The following is a 24,759-nucleotide window of genomic DNA, read 5'->3' as shown; positions in this document are numbered from 1 at the left end:
AAACTTTGATGAAAAAGATTTGACGCAAATTTTAGGTTCAAACAAAAAATTAAGGGGGGAAATCAGTTTGCCTCCATTACACCTAGCTAAATCAGCCACGGCATGAAGCAGATAGGTACGTGAAAGAAGAGACGTTGATGGATTTTTTTAAAAAAAAAAAAAAATAGGTTCAAACAACTAATCCAGGGGAACGCAGTTTGCTTGTGTTTAACCAATTCAGCAAGAAGCTCAGGGTTGTTCTCTTCCCAGCTCTTGGTAGTAGGAGTTGTAGTCTTGGGAGATGTCGTGCCCTATGGTTCGCACATGAAGGAAGAAACATAATCAGATTGATTGCTAGGAATTGCCAAGTGCAAACCACAAAGCAGCTGTTGCTTCAAGTAAGACCAAACAGCAGAGGAAGGGCTAGCAATTAATATCATAACTAGTCGCTCATTTAGTCAGGTTGCACATACCCTCAAGTGTTACATCTTGCATTTGCCTAGCCATAGATAGTTGTTCCATACTACTAGTATGTACAAGCGGACAACTAAGAGACAATACTATGCACGCAGAGAATAATTCAGCTAGAACTGAAAGGATTAGGTGATTTTCAAGCAAATTTTGGGTTAGAACAACAAAAGAAGGGAAAATCAGTTTGCTTCTTTTGCACCAACTTAACATCAGCCATGCCATTGAGTAAATAAGTAGGGGAAAGAAGAAACTCTGATGAAATAATTGCTGAAACTTTTTCACCCCAAATTTTAGGTTGAAACAACAAATTAAGGGCCTCTGTTACACGCACCTACTTAAGCCAGCCACGGCATGAATGAAACAAAATAGGTACGTGAAATGCGAGACGAATTTATTAAGCCTAATTAATCCGTCATTAGCACATGTGGGTTACTGTAGCACTTATAGCTAATCATAAACTAATTAGGCTCAAAAGATTCGTCTTGCGATTTCCATGCAAACTGTGTAATTATTTTTTTATTTTATTTATATTTAATGCTCTATGCATATGTCGAAAGATTCGATGTGATATTTTTAGGGAAAAAAATCTTGGGAATTAAACAAGGCCATACTTGTAGTAGGGCGAACAATTTAAATTTAGCTAGGGTGGAATTGAAAATGATACTTCAGTCTTCAGACAAATTTGTGTAAACATGCATGATTACATTGACATTGCAATATGTGCAAATATTACCAAAAATTTATTATAATAGAATCTCATTATTTTGCGAGGGTATTGTGATAGAATTTAGATAGGGTGGTTGATTTAGTGTAAGAGCTCGTTTGGCAGGGCTCCAGCTCTCAGATTCATCTTATCTAGAGCTGGAGTGCAACCAAACGGTTCAGATTTGATCAAAACTGGAGCGGAGCGCATAGAATCGCTCCGGGAAAATGTACCGGCAGACGGTGGCATTTTTATCGCTCCTCAACTCCAACTCCAACCGCGTTAAAGGATTACCCACATATTTTTGATGAAATTACCCGCAAATGGCACCACCCTACCCCCATCCCTCTCTCTTGTACCACTTCACGCCGTCTCCCCCGACCTCCATCTCGCGAGAGCGAGGAGGCGAAGCAGCAAAACATTGGAAATTTGGTCATATTTTGGCATATTTTAATCCAAAATATTAAGACAATAAACATGACATACACAATAAGAAGCGATCTAGTGATAAGGCTAAACATAAACATGAGCATGCTTAAGCTAAAATAAGCATAAACATCAATTGATATTCACGTAGGATTTCAATCCTATGAATAACATTATGAACGTGTAAATACCAAGAAGAAAATCAAATAAAGTTAGAATGTTATACCCAGAGAACGATGCAGAAGATGTTGAGGCATTTGTATTGCCTCCGTTGATGTTGTCTCCTCCGTTCTCTCCAGTATAAGCCATGGTGAAGCAGAAGCAGAGGAAGATGCAACGTTGTCGTCGAAGAATAGGAGCAGCCGCGCTTGAAAAAGCTACCCAAAAACTTGATCGTCCGTTTATCCGTGCAGGTTCCAGAGGCACTTGCTCGTCCCGTACACTAGGAACAAAGGAGGAGGAACTCGAAGTGCAAGAGTCGGGAAGTTCTTCCTTGGTACTGCAGAGTATATATATGAAACTTGAGTATATATATGAAACAAGTGCAATGCGGAGTATATATATGAAACTTGAGTATATATATGAATCAAGTGCAAGAGTCGGGAAGTTCTTCCTTTGGTACTACAGAGTATATATATATATATATATATATATATATATATATATATATATATATATATATATATATATATATATATATATATATATATATATATATATATATATATATATATATATATATATATATATATGAAACTTGATCGCCCGCCTACCCGTGCAGGTTCTCAAGCGCGGACGGAGTTCCAGAGGCACTTGCTTGTCCCGTACACCATCTTAACCGTTCAACAGAGACTCTCCACTAGCTCTGTATTTAAGTTGAGACCTCTTCACTTAGATTTTCAAGGTGGTTTATTACCCATAGCTCTTAATGTGGGACAATGGAATTTATTATGATTTAATTGGGCCTAGCTCATTAATCTAACACAAACGACGCACGGCGGAGGGGGAAGCAGCCGACGGCAACGATGCACCGACGGGAAATAGGCGGCGGTGCACGGGCTTCCCCTTCCAGTATAGCAAATCCGTCATTAGCAAATGTTTACTGTAGCACCACATTACTAAATTATGGAGCAATTAGATTTAAAAATTTCGTCTCGTAAATTAGTCGCAATCTGTACAATTAGTTATTTTTTAGTCTATATTTAATATTTTATATTTAATATTTTATGTAGGTGCTCAAATATTCTATTTAACATGTTAAAAAATTTTGAAGTGAGATGTAACCAGACCTGAACATCCATCCCAGTTGAAATCTGAAATTGACCATGATTGCATGTGACAGCTCGTCAGTTATACTATAGGAGTAGGAGTGCATGCGTGCTGCAGTGTCTCTGCACGGGATCACTGTGCTTCACGGTACGCAACGACCCAAGGCTAATGCTGCTGCTTTTGCACTGCTGCTGCAGCTAGTCACGCGCTGCGCCATGCCATGTGAACAAAAACGACCTGATGATCCAGCGAGGAGTGATGCGTGTTTTCTTTTTTTGAGAACGTACAGCGGTGCTTTCGTTGATACACCAGGAACATACTCTCGGTTAAAAAAAAATTCAATCTAATACAGGATTAAACGTTTTTTATATAGCTTTAAAGGCCCCGTTTAGTTCCCAAATTTTTTTCTAAAAACATCACATTGAATATTTGGACACATGCATAGAGCATTAAATATAGATAAATGAAAAAACTAATTGCATAGTTATGGGGGAAATCGCGAGACGAATCTTTTGAGTCTAATTAGTCCATGATTAGCTATAAGTGCTACAATAACCCACATGTGCTAATGACGAATTAATTATGCTCAAAAAATTCGTCTCGCGGTTTCCAGGCGAGATGAAATTAGTTTTTTCATTCATATCGGAAAAACCCTTCCGACATCCGGTCAAACATCCGATGTGCAATCCAAATTTTTTTTTTCGCGAAGTATACAGGCCCTTAGTATAATGAATTTGGGTTGGTTTTGTATAGGACAGTATGTTTTGTTTTGAAACATTCCCTCTCTTTTTTTTTCGTGAAACATATCTCGCGTGTACTGATCCACGAATGTTTCTACTCCATTCCATATTTGCCGGCCGGTGGTACTGTACGTACGTACTGCATCATATGCACGCATAGTATTATGTAGAGAACCGTATGTTACAACAAAGAACTGCCGATGGATTTCTAATATACACGTACAGGCACAAACCTTAATGGAGTATTAGATTCACATTAAGGATTGTGCCTGTATGGATCAGTGGATGGAAGAAATATAATCGCATAGCACGCGTTCGAGCGGGAAATCGACCCAGGACGTATCATATTGAGCTTGTTCACTTTGTTATTGTCAAAATTTTTGTAAGGTTGTCAATGTTGCTAAATTTAGGCAATATAGCCATTTTGGATGTGTTCACTTTGTTGCCAAATTTTGGCAATGTAGCCAAAATTTTGGCGTTTTTACCAAAATTTGGTAAGAAACCAAACATATGCACAATTTTAGTAACTTGCTAAAAAATGGTATGGTTAGAAATGACATCAAAGTGAACAAGCCCATTGATTCGTGCAGGAAAGAAAACAGTCCAAACAAAATGCTTAAATCATTTCCGCGACCATTGTGTAGACCGTCCAAACGTTGGGGAAAATATCAATCATAACTATTGGAGTGGAGCCTAAAAAACAATAGACTTGTTTGGTAGAACTAGCTGCTGAAACATGAATGTAGCTACACTTGTCACTACCACAACAGCTACAACGGGACAAGATTACAACGATATTTCATATATAGGGTATGTTCGCTAGTACAGCTTCCCAACCGGTACGCGCGGAAATCGGAGCGGTTCATTAGCGTGTGATTAATTAAGTATTAGCTATTTTTAAGAAAAATAAATTAATTTAATTTTTAAGCAACTTTCGTATATAAACTTTTTTTAAAAAAAACACACTATTTAACAGTTTGAAAAGCGTGCGTGCGGAAAACGAGAGAGGGGTTGGGAAAAGGGGTGCCGAACACACCCATAGAGATGTAAGTGGCTAATTAATCCGCGAGCTCACCTATAGATCAAAATAAAGTGGATTCTTACATTGTTCCGACTTATAAGTGAGCTTCACGGGTTAGCCACTTACCATTCTTATTAGTTAGATGACCATTCGCTGCGGTGCCCCTACCGTTCGGTTAGGGATGTGTATATAGATGGCTATAAGGCCTGTCTGGCACGGCCCGACCTAGGCACGGGCGAGGCACGGCCCAAGTCAATCAAGCCGGCACGGCACGATCGGCACTTCAGGACGTGTTGTGCCGGCCCACGTACTGCACCTCAGGCCCAGGCACGGCCTACCAGTAGTCGGGCCGTGCCGTGCCAGCCCGAAGGCACGTGCGGCCCATCATGCCTTTTTTAAAATAAGTTTATTTTCCCCCTCCTCTTTGGGCTATGGCATATATATATATATATATATATATATATATATATATATATATATATATATATATATATATATATATATATATATATATATATATATATATATATATAGAGAGAGAGAGAGAGAGCTAAAATAAGTCTATTTTACATCTCTACTCTTTGGGTCGTACCATATAATAAGTCTATTTGTCTCCCTATATTTTTGTGACGTGCCTTACATATGGGCTGTGTTTAGTTTCACACCAAAATTGAAAGTTTAAAGAAATTGGAACAATGTGACGGAAAAGTTGGAAGTTTGTGTGTGTAAGAAAGTTCGATGTGACGGAAAAGTTGAAAGTTTGAAAAAAAAAGTTGGAATCTAAAAAGGGCCATGGTTGAGAATAAGTCTGTTTCGCATCACTAAACTTTGGGCCGGGCCAGGCCAGCTAGGGGTGGAAACGAGCCAAGCGAAGCCTAGCTCGGCTCGGCTTGCAGTGGATCGCAACAAACTAGGCTTGGCTTGGCTCGGCTCAGTTAAGGCAACAAGCTAAAACTTGAGCTCGGCTCGGCTCATTTCGTGGCTCGAGCCAGCTCGAGTTGGCTTGCAAGCCTTCCTATTGAAAATCCTCTTCATATATATTTTATAATTATTAAAAAAAACAAAAACAAATCATCAACATGTAAAATTTAAATAAGTTTATATATTCATTTTTTAAAAAAAAATCTTAATGATAAATTTCAAGTTGACAAATAATAACGCCAAAAAAAGTGAAATAATCGATATAAACACATGATGGCCTAGGCTTGCTAGCCAAAACAAACGGCTCGCGAGCCAGCTCGGCTCATTTCAGCAACGAGCTGAAAAGGAGGCTTGGGCTTGGCTCGTTTGGCTTACGAGCCGAGCCAACCAAGCTCGAGGCGAGCCCGAGCTTTTTTTCACCCCTAGTGCCAGCCTAGCGTGTCGAGGTAGAAGCTCAGGCACGTCACGGCTGTTGGGCCGGGCCAGCACGGGCCTGGCCGGGCCAAAATTACTAGGCCTTGGACGGGCCCTGGGCCAAATTTATCGGGCCTTGAGCGGGCCATCGAGCCTCGGGCCATATGGCCATATATAGGGCTGTGCTGTACAGCCAAAAACACTTCACTTTGACCTACTACAGAATAGGCCCATTATGTCACAGTGTCAATCAAGTTACAGTAATGTTTATATATTACATCATTAGCGACTATAACTATCGTTGGATCGAGACCGCGCCACCTCAGTTGTCTTTGCCTCATCCAAGTTGGGGCAAGTGCTCTTGACCTCGGTTGATGACATGCCAAGGTTCTGTTGAGCCAACAACCGCCGTAGCGACGCGCCGACGCCGCACCGCTCACCGGCGCCGGTAGCCATGAGTTGAGCGCTAGCCACGTCTCTTCCCAATGACATGCGGGCCCTACTTATTGGGTGAGTGAATGACCTACTTTAATTACCATAAAGTATAGGGTTCATATTAGGAAACGGTAAGACATTGCCGCGTACTCCAGGCTAGTGGAAGACATTGATTGGCTTATTCGAATTACTTATTACTGCCTCCGTCCCATAAAAATTAAATTTCTAGAGAATTAAGGACATATTAATAGGATAGACTAATGACTACAATAACCCTATTTAATGAACACAGTACATGCACACATTCCATATATAAACTTGATTAAAAGGAATGTCACGACAATGGGTTAGAGATGAGATGGAAGGAAAGAAGATTACAGTTTACTGGGTCCCACATTAGTAGAAATACAATTTTTATGGGACAAAGGTTTAAAGCTAGAAATTCAATTTTTATGGGACGGAGGTAGTAACAAATAGAAAAAATATTTATGAGTATAAAACTTGTTCTTAGCAAGTCAAAAACAAATATTATAAAATAAACATAAACAGTGATGAAAAGACAAAAAAAATCAAATTCAAATCAACTTCTAAAATTTAAATTTTGGCTTATAAGTATAAGGGCCAACCAATAACACCTCAGAAAAAAGAACTAGCAATGAAGTGGCATTTCAACCCAACCGCTCCTTAATTAGCTCCGTCCTCATAGTAAGAGTTGTACCAAATGAACCCTTAATTAGTCCAAATGCACTAATATGGGTATATTCTAGATACTACAGATACTAGCGTATCTATTTCTTACCCACGCTTACCATTACACGAGTTACAAATGATGGATCATTTGATGTTTAAATTGGGCTATTTCAAAATATTATACATAGGAGTTGTGTGAACGATACTATTGTAATACTACGGGTGGCGTACACAATGATATGGTACCACACTATATCTCATCAACTAAGAAATACTACTATTGTACAAACATATGGGTTGTTTATAGGTTAACCTTACAACCTCGTCTTTTCGCTTAAGTTTATACTTATCAGACAAAATTTGAATTTTTAACCTTAAAAATAGAGTTGATTTGGGGGTTTTTTTCATCAAAGTTTATTTTGCAACATTTGATTTTAGATCGCTAAGAACACAAAATATAAAAGTGTATTCACAAATTATTTTTTGTTTGCAAATATGATGTTTGGCTTATTTCCCGAATAAGCGAAGCGATGCGATCATTAGTTATAAAGTTGTTTATTATCTAACCTTTTGGAGGCCGTATTGGTACCCGCGATGAATTAACACCCTGATGAGTCATCTTTAATACTGTTAATTTATTAGGCATTAAATTCATGGTAGTGTTCTGTTATAAAATTTTAATCATCTATGCTTAGTTTTAAAATTGTATACATATATATTGGCCTAAAAAATATCATAATATCATTGAACTTATTCTAACATAAAAATTATTGGTTGAGTGATGGGTTTAGTCCTAGGGGTATTATTATACTTGCTTCAAAAAAATCTCCTTGAAATAGCCAAAAATGATAAATAATAGGTGCGTTGTCCACTAAAATTCACATAGGCAAATGTGACTTCTTGCATTGTCTATAAAACCAAATTTACATTGTTTAGTGTACCATAATAAAATTTGCCAAAATTGTATTTAGCAAGAGCTTCTATATAGGATAGTAACTTTTAAAATTTAAAATTTGGCATCGGCTCATGACGAAACGATTGATCAACTGTGCTATCTTTCAGACCAATTTTTATACAGCCGTGTTACGTGTACCCTTGTGGTTTCATTAACATCGAATCACTTAACGCAACCCAAAGTGAAAAAGGATAACGAAGAAGAACAATTCATACGAGGAGTACGTATACGTGGGTGAAGTACTAGCAAGTAGCCGATCAAGCGATGGCGATGGGAGTCATGCGAGTCACACTGTGCTTTGTTTGGTTGGGAGATGGACGCGCCGCGTTTCGCTTTGCGCAGCCACACTCGTGTACATGCCGCCCTCCACTGAAGCTGGAGCCATCTCAACTTCTCAACAACTAGTGCTCTCCTCTTCTTCTGCAAGTAATCCAACAATTCATCTTACTTTGGTTTTGCATTACGTTTTTACCCTTGGCTGATCTAGCTGGGAACTTAATTTATGGCCAAATTTTCTCAAATTTTGTTTCTCCTTGGTTGGTTTTGCTTCACCTAGATCATAAACTTCCACGCAAAAAACCGCAGAGCTATATATCTTGATCTCAATTCATTAAGTGTATATTTTACTAGTAAAGGCTCTCTGAAACGCTGGAATGGTTTTCATTTTCTTGGTAATCAGGAGTAAATTCCCATGATTCAAAAGAGACGTAATATTACTTTATTTCTTTTCTTATTATAAGATAACCCCATCCAACCCAAAATTATTAATGTTGTGTTGTAGCGAAAGAAGAGAAAGTGTTTATACGTCGTTGGATTTAAAAGGACTGAACTTGTGTGAAAATAATTTCCAATTTCTTTCCATACGTTTCTAACCTAGACCACCACTCCAAAGAAATTCTGAGTTTTATTTATAGATAATTTGGGAGAAGCCATTTCCTTTATGGTACCTAAAAAGAAAACTTTATATACCAAACAAAAAAATCATTTGTAAAAAAAATACTCCCTACATCCCAAAATATAGCAATTTTTAGTGGGATGGGACGTATCTTAGGACTACGAATCTGAACAAGAACAAGAGAGAGTACGTAGTAGGATACGTCTCATCCAAGCACAAATTGCTATATTTTGGGACGGATGGAGTACGTACTAACACGACATTTTAAAAAATTCCTAAATGAAAAAAAAGTGAAAAAGAAAAGGAGAAAATGGCATTATCGTAAATAACCCGTCAATACCGAGGGCATAATCGTCCCATCAAAACCCTCCCCTCTCGAGAATAAACGACCTTCCCCTCGACCACCCTCCCACCTCGTCGTCTTCCGCGCCGCCCTCTCCCTCCTCCACCGCCTCCGCCTCCGCCTTCTCTCGTGCCGCCGATCTCCATCGCCGGCGTGCGGTGCACCGAGATCCACCCGAGATGTGGCGCGGCTGCGTCTCGCGTGGCCTCAGGAGCCTCTCCAAGGGCAAGGGCTCCTCCTCCTCCGCCCCCGTCTCCGCCGCCGCTAGGCTCTTCTCCACCGCCTCGGTAGTCCCCTCGATCCCCCGACCTCAGTTGATCCGCGCGACTGTGTGTTCGGATTGTTTTGGGTGGGATTCGATGAGCTCTATTTTGGGATGGGATTTATTTATTTATTTATATTTTTTTTGGCTGCTTGTGGTGGTGGTGGTGTGGGAGTTTGATTTGTGATGCGATGAGAGGGTTTGGTTCGAGAAATGGGCGGCGATTGATGGTATTGGTTTTTTATTTGTTGATGTGCAGTCGTCGTACACGGTGGTGGATCACTCGTATGACGCGGTCGTGGTGGGAGCCGGCGGCGCGGGGCTCCGTGCGGCGATCGGGCTCTCCGAGCACGGGTTCAACACGGCTTGCATCACCAAGCTCTTCCCCACGCGGTCGCACACCGTCGCGGCGCAGGTACTGTGAAAAACTTGCTGCAACACCTTTACTTAGGCTTGCATTTAGTGACAATAGATTTGTTGTGCATCATGCAAACATTGGTTGGGTATTGTGGGAACTGAGATGCTGGTTGTGATGTGCTTTCATTGTGTTTACGATGATTTATGTTGGATGGTTAGTTTTAGAATTAGTTTGATGTGATGCTTTATGTCCATTTGTGATTTATGTGCTAAGTAATTTCCATCTGTTTAGGTTCATTTGTCCTATGGTATGCTTTTTGTGTACTGCGCAGTACGCTAACCAAATCAGTACAAATGAGATAAATATGGTTAGGTAGTAGCTAAAGTACTAGGGCCAGTTTGAGCATAGCTCCCTTTCATCAGGGAATTCACTGCACACCAATGGTCAACAGAAAAAAATGCTTTGTCAACAGAAAAGGCCAGTTATTTTATTGCATCTGCTCTTGATATTAGCACTCAGTGAATGGACGTGTCACTAAGACGGTGTGTTTTATAATCAACAATCATTTTAAAGGAATAAATACAGTGTCCTGGACTTTTAGTCCTGCCATTCTTGGTTGTCTGTTCTAAACTTTCTATGTATTTAAGATAATTTTGAAGAGCAGTTGTTCTGTTTCTCTGGCCTTTAAGTCAGATATGCATTTCACAGTGGATTGTTATGCAGATCTGATGTATTCCTTGACTTGCGATATTACTGTTACCGATATCGAAGCTATACATATAAATTTTTAATTGATTAATGCCTATATTACTGTCCTACCTAGTTATTTTGTGTGTTTTGCATGTTTGAATCTTTTTTGTGCCTCTTTATTTTTTATACTTTTTGTTGATATGAGTCATTCAGCAACAGTTGTTTTTGGTATGTCTAAATGCCTAGGTTAACATCTAAACTTTTCAATTTTGTTGGTTGATGTATTTTGCTCCATTGATGTTCATCATTAGAGCCTTCTCTTACTTCTTTTATTGTTCTGGTATGTTTATGAGCTTCATTCACGTACTAATTTACAAGAGTGTATGTAGGGTGGCATAAATGCTGCTCTTGGAAACATGACGGAAGATGACTGGAGATGGCATATGTATGACACTGTCAAGGGTAGTGATTGGCTTGGTAAGCTGCCTTAATTCCTGGTTCCCTTTTTTACTTCTTTTAGGCTGCAAAACACCTAGAGGTTATAATAAAGAGTTACTAACATGGAATGGCATCTTATATCAACTACCCTACTGTTCTACAGTTTCACTCTCTTTCTAACATTTTGTTCTTATCCATTTCCAGGTGACCAGGATTCTATTCAGTATATGTGCAGAGAAGCACCAAAAGCAGTTATAGAACTTGAAAACTATGGGTTGCCATTTTCAAGAACTGAAGATGGAAAGATATACCAACGGGCCTTTGGAGGCCAGAGCTTAGATTTTGGGAAAGGTCGTAGCTTTCTAAATTTATTTTGAAAAGACAATCTTGACATATATTATTCCAGTCCCTATAACTGTGTGTGCTTTCTTCAGGTGGGCAGGCCTATCGATGTGCATGTGCTGCTGACAGAACAGGACATGCTATGTTACACACTCTGTATGGTCAAGCAATGAAGCATAATACTCAGTTCTTTGTAGAATATTTTGCGCTAGACCTTATCATGGACAGTGAAGGTAAGACGGCTAGTTTTTTAGATAATCATATCCGTCAACCCTGTGTCTACGTAGTCTATGCAAGACTCAAGTGTATGATAGAAGACTTTTCTAATTACTATCTGTGTCATAAACTCCTAGTTGTAATCCATCATTGCTAAATTGGTTTCTTTTGATAATTATTTGAGTAAATTGCACTTTGCACCGGGTAGAGCGTAACTTGTTTCACTTTACACTGGGTTTAACACATACTTTCACTTTATACCAGGGTATCTCAATTCGATTTCACTTTGCACTTGGTTATGTCTTATAATTGAACAAAATATTGTAAAATATGAGGATATCTTATAAAACTTATTCAATCTTGATAGGTAAGATTATGTATCCTAGTGCTAAGTGAAACTTATTTCAATACAACCTTAGTGTAAAGGAAAGTATGTGCTAAATCTGGTGCAAAGCGAAACAAATGTTTTATCCGGTGCTAAGTGCAGTTTACTCTAATTATTTTGTTCCTTGTGTGCGTGTGTGTGTGTGTGGCTATTTCAAGCATAACACAAGTACACTTGGCACTGTAGCTTCCTCTTCAGTAGTTGCAAATATCTCATTCATATCCTTGTATTTACCCTCCTGCTTCTTGTATTAGGACTTGTGAATTTTATTCAAGCAGTCGATTACTCCATGCCATAGAAGCTCTATTGATTACTTTGTAATAATATTCAGGCACCTGTCAGGGGGTTATTGCTTTGAACATGGAGGATGGCACTCTTCACCGTTTCCGTGCTACAAATACAATTCTGGCCACAGGAGTAAGATATCTCACAGATTTGAATTTTGGATGACAAATGTGCTAGCTTTCTTGACTATGGCGATTCATTTTTGTGTTGTCTTGTGGAAACAGGGTTATGGCAGAGCCTACTTCTCAGCAACCTCAGCTCACACATGCACTGGAGATGGCAACGCTATGGTTGCACGTGCTGGTTTACCACTTCAGGTTAGTCCAATTATTTAGTGCTGAATTGTTAGTTACTGTTCCATGCTTCTATCCTGATTACATTTGCATGATATATGTTTGCAGGACCTTGAGTTTGTGCAGTTCCATCCTACAGGCATTTATGGTGCTGGATGCCTTATCACTGAAGGTTCTATACTCCTCTTTTCTTCATGTGCTTAGCTTCTAAGGACTTCTCTTGTTTATCCTAGTTTATGGGCAGGACATTTATACTGTTGATGTTGCACATATGTAATTTTACTGACAATCTTCGTGTCTTCATTCTCATTTGATCATCAGGTTCCCGTGGTGAAGGTGGTATCCTTAGGAACAGTGAAGGCGAGCGTTTCATGGAACGATATGCTCCTACTGCAAAAGATCTTGCTTCTCGAGATGTTGTTTCAAGATCTATGACAATGGAAATCAGAGAAGGCCGTGGTGTTGGTATGCCCAAGTCCATTCATTTAACACCTGAGGTACAGAACTGTGTTGGCTGTTGGGATGAAACTTATCTTTTGTTCTGGTTACTTCAGGGCCATTGAAGGACCACATCTATCTGCATCTTAACCATCTGCCTCCAGAAGTTCTTAAGGAGAGGCTTCCTGGTATTTCTGAAACTGCTGCTATTTTTGCTGGTGTTGATGTCACCAAGGAGCCCATTCCTGTCTTGCCTACTGTGCACTATAATATGGGTGGGATCCCAACAAATTACCATGGAGAGGTTTGTGTTGAGTAACCAATAAACATTACTGTAGATCACTTTTTTCTTGCTGATTTTTAATAGAAGTTTTCTATTCTGCATATCAGGTAGTGACTATGAAGGGTGACAATCCTGATTCTGTTGTTCCTGGTTTGATGGCTGCGGGAGAAGCAGCATGTGCATCTGTTCATGGTGCAAATCGTCTGGGTGCAAATTCACTTCTTGACATAGTTGTTTTTGGCAGAGCTTGTGCAAACAGGGTAGCTGAAACCGCTAAGCCAGGTAGGTTTCCCTCCTGTGCTACATAACTTGTTGGCTGATTTGCTCATCCTGATGCACCTAATGTCTGTGATGCAACATTATAGGTGAGAAGCAGAAACCTCTTCAAAAAAGTGCTGGAGAAAAGACCATAGCCTGGTTAGACAAGCTGAGAAATGCAAATGGATCATTGCCAACTTCCAAGATCCGTCTAAACATGCAACGTGTTATGCAAAATAATGCTGCTGTCTTCCGTACGCAAGAAACACTCGAGGAAGGTAATGCAGTTTTGCACATATCCTTTGTAGCTTAAGGCAATGACGCTGGTGATATAGAAATGTCTGTTGTCACCATAGATCATCCTAGTCATTAACAATAGGAAGCAAGGAAGGCAGGATTTAACAGTAAAGATAGACCCCAGTAGAAAGTCATGATTCTTGACTGTTGTATCAATGTGTTCTCACAGACCTTTATTAGGTTGTTAGCTGATTAGCAAAGTATAGTAAAGGTACCATAATACCAAGAATTAGTGATTGAAGCTTCATAATTAGCTAGTAATCAAGCATGGCATAAATAGTTAAGATAACAAGAGACATGATTCATAAATATTTCCCACTGACCTCGACCTTGCTTTATTAGGTTGCAAATTGATTACCAAGGCATGGGAAAGTTATCATGATGTGAAGATCAGTGACCGGAGTCTCATATGGTATGCCATTTCTTGCAAGGATTGCACCGACTTATTTTGCTTGCTTGTTACTATCTTACACTGGCTATCTATAATTCACTATTTGTTTCACAGGAATTCAGATTTGATAGAGACCATTGAGTTGGAAAATCTCTTGATAAATGCATGCATAACCATGCACTCAGCAGAGGCTCGGAAGGAAAGCAGAGGAGCTCATGCTCGTGAAGATTTCACGGTTTGTACTTCTCTTGTTTCCCTTCTTTTTGGTGCCTCGCACCCACATGCTTCTATGTTGTAGTGACAATTGATTCTTCCTTACTGCTTACAGAAAAGAGATGATGAGCAATGGATGAAGCACTCGCTGGGGTAAGCATACTCTGTTCATCAAGCAGTATAGTAGTTTTGATGTGGGTTGCAGCTTTAGACGTTGTCACCACGACACCTAAGTTAAATATTGAGACAAATTATTGTAGCACTTAAAAGAATGTCAACCTTACTTATCATTGGCTGTAACATGACATGCATGCACATTAGGTGTTAAAACACTGTAGAATGTGAAATCAACATGTTTTCTCTCTGATGGTATAATTTTTTTATATGTAATTTGATCCTGAATTCTCGATGTTTCTTGTTATACAGGTACTGGGAGAATGAGAAGGTTCGCTTGGCATACAGGCCAGTCCACATGAACACATTGGACAGTGAAGTTGAGTCGTTCCCACCCAAGGCGCGTGTTTATTAGTTCGGGATTCACGCAGCGCCGTAATTCTGTGTGGTGTTAATAATTCAGGGGCTGGGCATTCCTAGCTGAAAGTGCGACCTGAATTCCATCCTCCTTTTTCCCTCGGTATTTTGTGTAATTTGCTAGAAAAATAAAGGACAAACTCATGCTAATGCTAGTGCCTAACTGGTCCCTTCTGGGCAACTTGTATAAATGAAATTTTGTACTGCTTGCCAATGATCTTCGCCTCATGCAAGTACAATGTGGTCATGGACTCACGGTCCCCTGTGCTGTGCTTATCAATGGCATGGAAGCAAAGCGTTTTTTCTTTCTATTTTTCTTTACATCACAATGTGAGATTACAATTTTGCCCTGCCTGCTCTATCTATGTATCTGCCTCCCAGCCGTCTTGAGATGCTGGTGCTGTGGCTTCTGCTCCGTCGGTAGTCGCCTGCGAATCTGATGCCTCAACATTTCCAGCTTCAAATCTGGCTCTCCTCTCAACAGCTTCTCGTACCCTTTGTGAAAAATCTTCGTCAGATCCAGTTAGCATGTATCTCAGCTTCATGTTGATCCTGTTCTCCACCAATGTTTGGTGCCTTGGCACTATCCTGTCCTCCAAAGAGTAGCTGAAAAACCTGACAAAAATGCAGTGTAGAGTTGATAAGCATTTCGCAGTTGTTTCACAATGATCTCATCTTTCGATGTGCAATCAAAACATGAACCCTAGACAGACTCACCGGGGGAACTCGACGAGATCAATCAGCGGTCGCACCATGACGCGCCGCAGGTACTGGTATTTTGGCCTTAGAACATCCACGTTGTACCTGAGAAGCGTTGGGAAATCGGTGACCATCTGACCAAGCACGAAGTGGTAGATGCCCAGCGATCTCAAGTACTTGACGCTGACTTCCAGCTTGCGCACAATGCTACAGCCCAGGAGCTGTGGATCCAGGGCAATGACCTTGCCGATGTCCTCCTGTTTTACTGCGGCTTTCGTCATCAGGAATATTACCTACATGTGGAATCAGCATAAGCCAAATGGAGTAGATCATCAAGGTATGCAATTATGTATTAAAAAAGGAAGAAGAAAAACATAGAAGCACTATATGTGGATGAACTGCTTTTACTATTTTGGGTGTTCTCATCAACATCACCACTGCTGGTCATACAAATAGAGCAACTGGCCATTTAACATTTTTCAACTTCATCACTCCTGGCCTTACACATATTTGCTGCAAGGTGCATTACGCAATGCCGCGCTCGCCTTTATGCTTTAACTGGTTATTCAACAGTTGCCGGTGTGTTCATTCATCATGGCAAACCAAACCAATATTGAAAACAATTGAAATTTCTGTCCATGTTCAGTTACTGTGGCAACTTAGGTTTAAAGCAAGTTTTAGCATTTCAGATGGTGGTTTCATGAGATTTGACAAACTGCCTTCTATGCCATGCTTAGCTGCTCCAAACTGATCCTACTGACCTTAAAAACAAAAGAATCAACAAGGCAGGTCAATACTAATTAAGAATTGGAAAATTGAGAGCTTGTACCACTGGGCGTATTTTCTTGTATAGGCTATAAGTTAGTACAGGCGGAAACTTCACCAGCACACCTCCAACGGCATCACTCCTCACACCAATATCCTGTAGAAATTGTACCTAAAACAAATGATAGGATAGAGGTAAGAAGAATCACATTGTTCAGATCTCAGCATATTAAGAGCTATAAATCCACTTTGTGCATTTGCTTAAAACAATATGCTGTTACTCTTTAACGATCAAGACTATATTTAGTGAACACACTAACAAGTTCCTAATATGTTGCTGTGAAGTAATAAATAAAATGTATCCAATTGTTGTGAAAATTTGGAAATACAATGCATGCAAAGCAATCAAAAGAGTACCTTTGGTGCAATTACTGTTTCCAAATCAAGACAGAAGATCGTAGGCTGAACCACCAACATACGCTTCATGCCATCCCGTGAAATGTTTAGATGATACAGGTACTTCACAAGAGGCTTCCACCTTTCTTCAATGCTGCAGGCCATGAGCTGTGGCTTGAAAGCCATCAACTTTCCAAGTTCATCAGTGCTCAGTCCAAATTCTTTCAGATATTGTACCTGTGATCCATAATGCCATTATCTTCAATGAAGTTTCTATCTGACAAAGAGAGAATACATAAACAAATGCTATTTGACTACAACTAGAAAATGAAGCTCATAGCAGAAAGAGAACGTTGAGAATACTCGGTAACTTTATCTAAACATCTTTCAGAATTACAAGAAAAGTAACTTTAACCAGCTCATCATCAGTTACATTCATTCATATCTAAAAGGGGAAATAACCAGATCGTGACCTCAGTTTTGTCCGATTTAATAGTTCACTTTTAATCAGAAATCGATTTTTAACTGTCTGAAATATTAATTTGATCCTTACTTGTCCACAGATATCAATGAACACTCTTTGTTCATATTAAGAGAATGAAATGATATTGCTAAAATAATCGCTAAAAAAATTCTGAATGAACAAGGAGCCAAAAAAGCACAAAACAAGTTTTAGTGCACATAAAACACCTTACTGTTCATCTCTTCTAGGCTGAAAAATCCAAGAGCTTTTGGATAATCATAAACCATGGTGCCAAAATCATTATCATTCATGCCCATATCTGTATAAAATCTCACACGAGTCTCCAGTTCATCCATGGACAGATTCAGTAACTGTGGACACCTACCAACCACATGACCAATCCAATCTTTTCTAACACCGCAGCTTTCCATGTAGTAAATAATCTCTTCCAGTTCTTCAAAACTGCGGCTCAAAAAAGTATCACCTTTTGCAAGCACGCGTCCTAGATATTCTCCTTTCACATGAATGGACCTTAACCACTTTATCATCCTTCTCACTTTCTCCAGATTGCCAGAGGATGAGCAAACTACTTTGGCGATTTGGGGATAAGTCATGGAGTTGTGCTTGAACCACCTGAGGATCAGGATTTAAATTGTATTTATAAAACACTATAAACATTATGTAATATATTACGAATTTGTGCAATTGCTTAGGAGTTTGACAAGATGCCAGGGATGTGAGCCTATTTGGGAATTAACAGAGTCATAAATCATACCAGTTCAAATCATATTTTTAAACAGGTACTAATAATTTTACAGTGCATAAATAAATACAGTTCTGACAAGAAATCAAATAAATTCAAGCCAAGCCAAGGTTCAACTCAGATTGTTTCGGTACAGTTCTAGCCTGGCCATTTTCAACACCAACCACGATCATGCCTCCAAATTAAGTATTTGTAGCCCAGGTTGCTAATTAGACATAAAGATGAGCTTTGAAGACTTGAAATGAGGCATGAGGGAGCTCACAATTCATAGCCAAGATGGTGGGTGCCATGATCAATCAGTATTATGTGCATAGTAACAAACTAAACTACTCCTAACTCCTAAGCTCTAATGAATTACGCTACGTCATGCTTATGCCTACTTCGAACACGGAATCATCACTTCCCTCTAATTCTTTCCTTTCCCATACACAATATACCAAAATTGCATTTGTATGATCCGCAATTCTTCTGAATTTCTGATAGTTGGTGTTACTTCGAATTCAAATTTCTTTGTGCATTCCGAAACAGAAATGAACTGAGGCGATATATTACAAAGTATATAAACGAAAAACATCAAAGCTGCATCCTCACTTGACTAGGGCGACGAGGCCGGACTCCTCGATGTACACGCGCGCCCGCGCGTTGAACGACTGGTGCGCGAGCTCGGGGCGGTCGCGCCGCATGGCGGCGGCCTCGACGACGACGCGGTCCACGAACGGCGCCATCCGGGAGGTGAGGTTCCTGATGTAGGTCAGCCCGCCCACCTTCCCGCCTCGGAGCGCCGCCACAAGCACCTCCCCGGCCACCGCGCGCCGCACCTCGAGCGCGCGCCGCAGGACGGCGTCGTCCGCCACCGCGGCCGCCGCGGCGAGACCGCCGTCCGCAGTGTCCGGGAGCGTGGGGGAGGAGGGGACGGAGCCGGGGAAGCGGTAGGTGCGGCGCGGCGCGAGGGAGGCCTCCTCGGCGGCGACGAGGGAGGTGGAGGGCGGCGGCGCGGGCGGCGGGAGGTTCGGGTAGTGGGTGGTTGTCGGGTTCTGGAGGCGCGACGCGGCGGCGGCGGCGGCGAGGCGGAGGCGGCGAGGTGGGGAGGGTTTGGGGGTGTGGAGGTGGAGGTGGAGGTGGAGGCGGTGGTGGGAGGGTGGGAGAGTGGCTGCCGCCATTGGAGCGGGAGGTGGAGCTTGAGCTCTCCTCTATCCTCTCCTTGCTTGATTGCTTCGAGTAGAGGGGATTGGATCGTAAAATATATTTTTCGAGGGACTCTTTTAGAAATGTCGCACTCTGGCATTTCGGTAGTTAAGGGGATCAATCTGGGCCGTTGATTGTGGATCTGACGGCTGCTTGTACACCCGTAGAGGATTAGGATGTTTTGCATTTAAGTCCCTATTTTAGTATTTTGTATCGCTTCGTTGGTAGAGGTCCAACTATTTACATCCTACAATTTACAACTTGGTCCCCGTTTCTTGTAGGAGTGTTTCAAAATAGTCCCTGCATCACATCACACAAACCAGAAGAAAAATGCGGATTACTGCACTTGGCATAATATATGCCAGATTTTTTCGTATTGATTTTGTTCTACTAAGATTGCGACAAATCGTAGTTACTACTTCCTCCACTTCATATTATGAGACATTTTGGAATTGCTCTAAGTGAAATGTCTTAAAATTTAACTAAGTTTATAGAAAAAGTAGCAACATCTACGGTAAAAGAGCTTGCTGCTTGATATGATAAGGGAAAAAAAAGGGTAAATGTTATGTGCACAATGAGAACATCAAGTACCATGCGTTCAGTAAACCAAAACAATTCTCCAACATATGAAGGAAAAAAAAAAGAGAAATAAAAACCCCGAAAACTTCTCTATATGCACAATTCTCACTTCGAGACCCCGAATCATGCTCATCAGAAGATCAGATTATACACAGGTATGAATGAATCACAAATTCTTCGAAAGAATCGGTGTAATTTCAGTTCTACACGACAACATTCTCCTCGAACCCTTCTGGCTCCGGAGCAATCTCCCTGGAAGCCCTCTTGAAGGAGAAGGAAGTCTCTCCTCCGCTTCCATGTGATCTAGTTGAATGTTTCCTGTCAAGCATTTGCCCTGACGACGACGCGGTTTCAAGGCTCTGGTACCGGTTTCCTTGAAGGAAAGCAGACTGCCAGGAGCTCCGGGATGATGAGCTCCTGAGTCTTGCTGAATTGGAGCGGGACGCCATTCGCAGAATCTTTAGCGGGTTCTCCAGGGCTCTCAGAACGTACCGAGCAGAAGGCCGCCTTGATGGCTTTGAATTCAGGCATGTCTTCGCGACGATTGCCATGGCCCACACCTCTTCGAGATGATCCTCGTCGACAATAAGCAAAGGATCGATGATCCTAGAAATGCTCTCCTTGTCGTTCATGTCGATGCGGTTTAGTGTGTTTGTCATCCACTCTTCGGAGGCAGCATCGTTTGATCCACTTACACCAAAGTTGCCTGTTACTAGTTCAAGCATCACCTTTCCAAAGCAGTAAACATCATAAGAACAAGTTGCTGGTGGGCCTGTCATGTAAAAAATGCAGAAGGGAATGTTAACCATGAAACTTCCTTGTGCGCATGTACATGAACCACAGAATTAGAGTGGTAATAAATAGCCATGTATAAGATTTATGTACCTGATATGTTCTTATCAAGCGACCTGCCACAAGAAAGAACCAAATATCATTGTCAGTTAGGAGCTTTAGTTAGCAGTAAACAAAAGTTTTCAGAAAGATGTGACTCGTTTAAGGCAGATAAAGATGGAAGTTTGCTCAACTAAAAGACAACAGGATTAGAAGGAAGTAGGTGTGTGTGCTCGGAACATTGAACTACCAAATACCAACTAGCATGCAATCAGCATAGAAAATAAAATAACATTTTAGGTTATCTATAATCACCAACCCCTTGGTGCACATATTATTACTTTTTTTTTTTTTGAGCAGGCACATATTCTTGGTGTACCATCCAACAAGATAGAAACTCAGATAGCTGCAGAGTTCTCTGCTATTCTATCAGATTAATTACGGAATTCAAGTTGTAAACAGCGAGGAATGAGAAAACAAACAGCAATTACATCAGTACTAGTGTAAACCCAAGTGAACCCAAAAGGAAAATTACGTTAATAAGGATCAACAGTTCCATTTCCATAGCTCAATGGTAGAGTATTTTGACTGAGGTCACTGGTTCGAACCAGGTTGGTCTCTTCTGTTATTTACCCTTTTTATTTTTATTTTTTAAAAAAATGCAATAGTAAGGAAAGTAGGGAACTGCATTCTCTACATAGGATCATCCATGATCTATCAATACTACTGTTGCTGTTTCTCTTACCTTCAATTTTATGTTTATGTTGTTTCCAAATTTAAAATACAAATTCAGAAAAAAAAAGAGGGGCAAAACCATCAAATTCTGTCACCAGTGATTACGAGAATTCAAAAAATTGTAAAACCACCACATTCAGCCATCAATAAGTGTAGTTTTTCTCATTCCCGCCCATGACAGGTCATAATCATACCTTGATGATCTCAACAACCGAGAGAAGACACTCTGGCTTCCCCCACTTTGCTGGGCACATACATCACTCATACTCCCAAGTCGCACTTCAAATTTATCATCAAGAAGAACGCTAGTTGCTTGGATATCTCTGTGATTACAATTGAAGAAATCACAACATAATAAATAACAATGTGAACATAATGTCAGAGAAGATTGAGGTATGCAAAACATGTATCAACTTGGAGGTAAGGCTTATTGAATCAGAAAAGTTGAGCTGACCTACTGATAAAAAATTTCCTAGATAAAAAAGTAACATAAGACAGCAAAAACGAAGAAATTAAGACAGGCAAGTGGGAAAAAAATTATGACCACTACCAGTTATGTCAAAAGCACCAAACCTAAATTTTCCTGGAATTGTTGATGACATACACAGAACACTATACAAGTAGAATATTGAATGCGCATCTAAAGCTTTGATAGAGACTTGGGAACTTGTTATAGTTGATCACTAGTAAAAAGAAACCATATGTGGTTTCAAATCGTTAGAACGCATAACTGAATGAAGAAAGAGACACAAACAAATATATCGAATGTGGAAAGAGAAACAAACTAACAAACATTTTATAGTACCAATAAGGTTACCGAAAATGACAAGTCATATCAAAATGTATACTTTTAATTACAGTGGGTCAATGCTTCTAGGCAACGACACAACATGCACAGATAAATCATATTCAAGTCTCCAAGCATGATATTTTTGTCCAGGCCTATGAATAATTTATCACCAAAAGAATTTTCATATGCAAGATTCGCTCTTGAGTAAAAAAGTGCCTCAATGAAATATGAAGTAAACCGCTGAGTAAATAAGTCCAAGAAAGGCACAGCAACCACACTGAGGAGCCACAGAAATCACAAATCAAACAATTCAATTTCAATTAGACACTTCTTCTACTTCACTGGTCTTATATCGTTCCCGCCTTTGACATAACTTACACCATTAGTACGGCTACAACTTAATAAAAAATAAGGCATGTGAGCCATCAATAATTCTCTCAACTATGAACCAAATTAAATTAGGACAGAACGGCCAATATTAGGGTGCACTAACCAATAGGATATTACATGGTGTAGCAAATGAATTTCTTAGATGCCTGTGGATCATATAGAATACGGAATTACCTGTGGACTAATGGCGGGCGGCACTCATCGTGAAGGAAGCACATGGCCTCAGCCACACCTGTTGCAATCTTCAGTCTTGTTATCCAATCCAATGATGGCAAGCCATCTTCTGTGTCCACAGGTTTCTTGTGCAATGCATTGGTCAAGTCCCCCTTAGGCATATACTTGTAAGCCATAAATTCCTCTTCATCCTTTGCCAAATGTCCGAGCAACGGAACAATCCTCTCATGGGAATACATTTTATAGAAGTCCAATTCACCTGCATGCTTGTTGACGCTCTGTGCGTTGACCTTCTTGACAACAACCTGGGATCCACTCTCAAAGACACCATGGTAAATATCCCCAGAGTGCCCATGCTTGAGGAGGTTGTCATCTCCAAACCCGCCTGTGGCATGGACCAACTGCTCAAAGGTAAATTCACCGGAAACAACAACCGGATCCTTATGTCCAGAATTGGCACTTGGGGACACTGCTACTGGTGGTGATGTCACCGGGTTTACACTACTATCCCTCCTGCGCACGCCACGTGTGCTTTCCTCATTTGTATCCACCCCTCTCCCGCGTGCGCCTCTTCTTCCCGCCTTCTGCCTTGCCAAGCAGAATACCAATGCACCAAAAAACACAACCATCAGCGTTGCCGCGGCAGCAATAACTCCAATCAGTACACCCTTGGATATCCTACTGTTATTATTCTTCGTCGTCGTCCCCGGTGATGTCTCCGGCGAAGGTGCGGGAGCTAGAGCATCACCAAGCCTCACCCCTGCCCTCCTATAGAACTCTTCACAATCAACACGGTTGCGCTGACCTGGCGCACCGGAGAAGCAATTCATCCTAACATCTACATTTCCATCAGACACATTCCAAACCCCATCGAAGTAGTTGCTTGACAGGTCCACCACCTGGAACCTCCCCTTGAGGGCCCCAATGGCATCGCTGACCACACCATACAGCGAATTCCCAGAAACGTTGAACAGCGAGGCGGCTCCACCACCGGCGACGGGGGTGACATTCGGCAGCCCGCCGGTGAAATTGTTGCCGGAGAGGTCAAGAAACCGAAGCCCGGCGACAGACAGCAGCGACCCCGGCACGGCGCCGGAGAGGCTGTTTCCCGAGAGGAGCAAGCTCGTGAGGTTCCCTGACACGCCGAGATCGGGCGGGAGCGTGCCATTGACCGCGGCGGAGCGGAGGTCGAGCACGGCGAGCGGCGGCGGGAGGCCGCGCCCGAACCACGCCGGCATCTCCCCCGGGAGCGGGAACCCGGAGGCATTGAACACCTCCAGCGCCGTGAGGTTCCTCACCCCGTCGACGGCGAACCTCGGCGCCCGTGCGCCCACCCGCGTGCGGCGGAACCCGGCGACGGTGACCCCGACGACGCGCCCCCCGCGGCAGGTGACCCCGGCCCACCCGCCACCGCACGGGTCCACCCTCGCCGGCCACTCCCTCGCCCGTATCCCCAGCGACGCCCGCAGGCTGAACAGCCCCGCCAAATCCGACCCCGACGCCAACCTCTCCTGCTGCTGCTGCTGCGCCACCACCACCTCCACCACGACGAGGATCACCACCACCAGCAACCGCCTCAACCGCGCCCGCAGCGCCATGGGATGGGAGATGAGATGCCTGCTTCGTCTACTCACCGCGGCGCCGCCATGGAGGCGAGGTGTTCGCCGAAATGCGTAGGTGGGGTGGGGGGAGGAGTTGACTGCGGCGCGTGGGGGTGGAGGTGGCGACGAGGCGAGGCGAGGAGAGAAGACGAGACAAGAAACCGGCATGTGTGCGAGCGACTAAACCACACCAAAAAAAAAAAAAAAGCGGTTTGGTGGGGCCCACGTGCCAGCCGGGCCGGCCCACGGGCTTCGCGCTGCCTTTGCCACGGATTCAATGCGCCCGTGTCTCTCTGACTGGTGGGGAGGTGGCCGGCGAGGGTTGGGGTGGGTCCCACATGGCGGTGACCGGGAGGGAGGGGACGGCGCCGGCGGGGGTGCGAGTGGGGCCCGGTTGTCAGTGGGGTGTGTGGCTGACGGCGGACAGGTTTTACCGTTTCGTTTGG

At 41.9% G+C, this 24,759-nt stretch overlaps 3 protein-coding genes across 3 annotated transcripts; 1 reads left to right on the top strand and 2 right to left on the bottom strand.

Moving 5' to 3' along the window:
• Window positions 1–9,310: 9,310 nt before the first annotated feature.
• On the top strand, window positions 9,311–15,253 carry LOC4342350 (succinate dehydrogenase [ubiquinone] flavoprotein subunit, mitochondrial-like). Its single transcript, NM_001402993.1, has 16 exons — window positions 9,311–9,549; window positions 9,784–9,939; window positions 10,962–11,049; window positions 11,215–11,361; window positions 11,445–11,585; window positions 12,285–12,370; window positions 12,463–12,555; window positions 12,640–12,703; window positions 12,853–12,996; window positions 13,086–13,273; window positions 13,360–13,534; window positions 13,618–13,788; window positions 14,150–14,219; window positions 14,313–14,433; window positions 14,527–14,564; window positions 14,838–15,253. Exons 1-16 carry the CDS (start codon window positions 9,442–9,444, stop codon window positions 14,938–14,940), a joined length of 1,893 nt encoding a protein of 630 aa, NP_001389922.1. The 5' UTR covers window positions 9,311–9,441; the 3' UTR covers window positions 14,941–15,253.
• LOC4342349 (transcription termination factor MTERF2, chloroplastic) lies at window positions 15,096–19,239 on the bottom strand. The gene is made up of 6 exons (XM_015791507.3): window positions 18,620–19,239; window positions 17,493–17,898; window positions 16,824–17,039; window positions 16,471–16,578; window positions 15,660–15,934; window positions 15,096–15,557 (listed from the first exon to the last, which is right to left on the bottom strand). Exons 1-6 carry the CDS (start codon window positions 19,186–19,188, stop codon window positions 15,305–15,307), a joined length of 1,827 nt encoding a protein of 608 aa, XP_015646993.1. The 5' UTR covers window positions 19,189–19,239; the 3' UTR covers window positions 15,096–15,304.
• Window positions 19,240–19,723: 484 nt separating this feature from the next.
• LOC9266449 (probable LRR receptor-like serine/threonine-protein kinase At2g16250) lies at window positions 19,724–24,468 on the bottom strand. Its single transcript, XM_015792388.3, has 4 exons — window positions 22,713–24,468; window positions 21,553–21,681; window positions 20,678–20,700; window positions 19,724–20,564 (listed from the first exon to the last, which is right to left on the bottom strand). The coding sequence occupies exons 1-4, from the start codon at window positions 24,308–24,310 to the stop codon at window positions 19,996–19,998; spliced, it is 2,319 nt and encodes a 772-aa protein (XP_015647874.1). The 5' UTR covers window positions 24,311–24,468; the 3' UTR covers window positions 19,724–19,995.
• Window positions 24,469–24,759: the final 291 nt, after the last annotated feature.

Source organism: Oryza sativa, chromosome 7 (assembly GCF_034140825.1).
Source record: "Oryza sativa Japonica Group chromosome 7, ASM3414082v1".
Lineage (NCBI taxonomy): Eukaryota > Viridiplantae > Streptophyta > Magnoliopsida > Poales > Poaceae > Oryza > Oryza sativa.
This window is presented reverse-complemented; position numbering and strand designations above follow the sequence as displayed.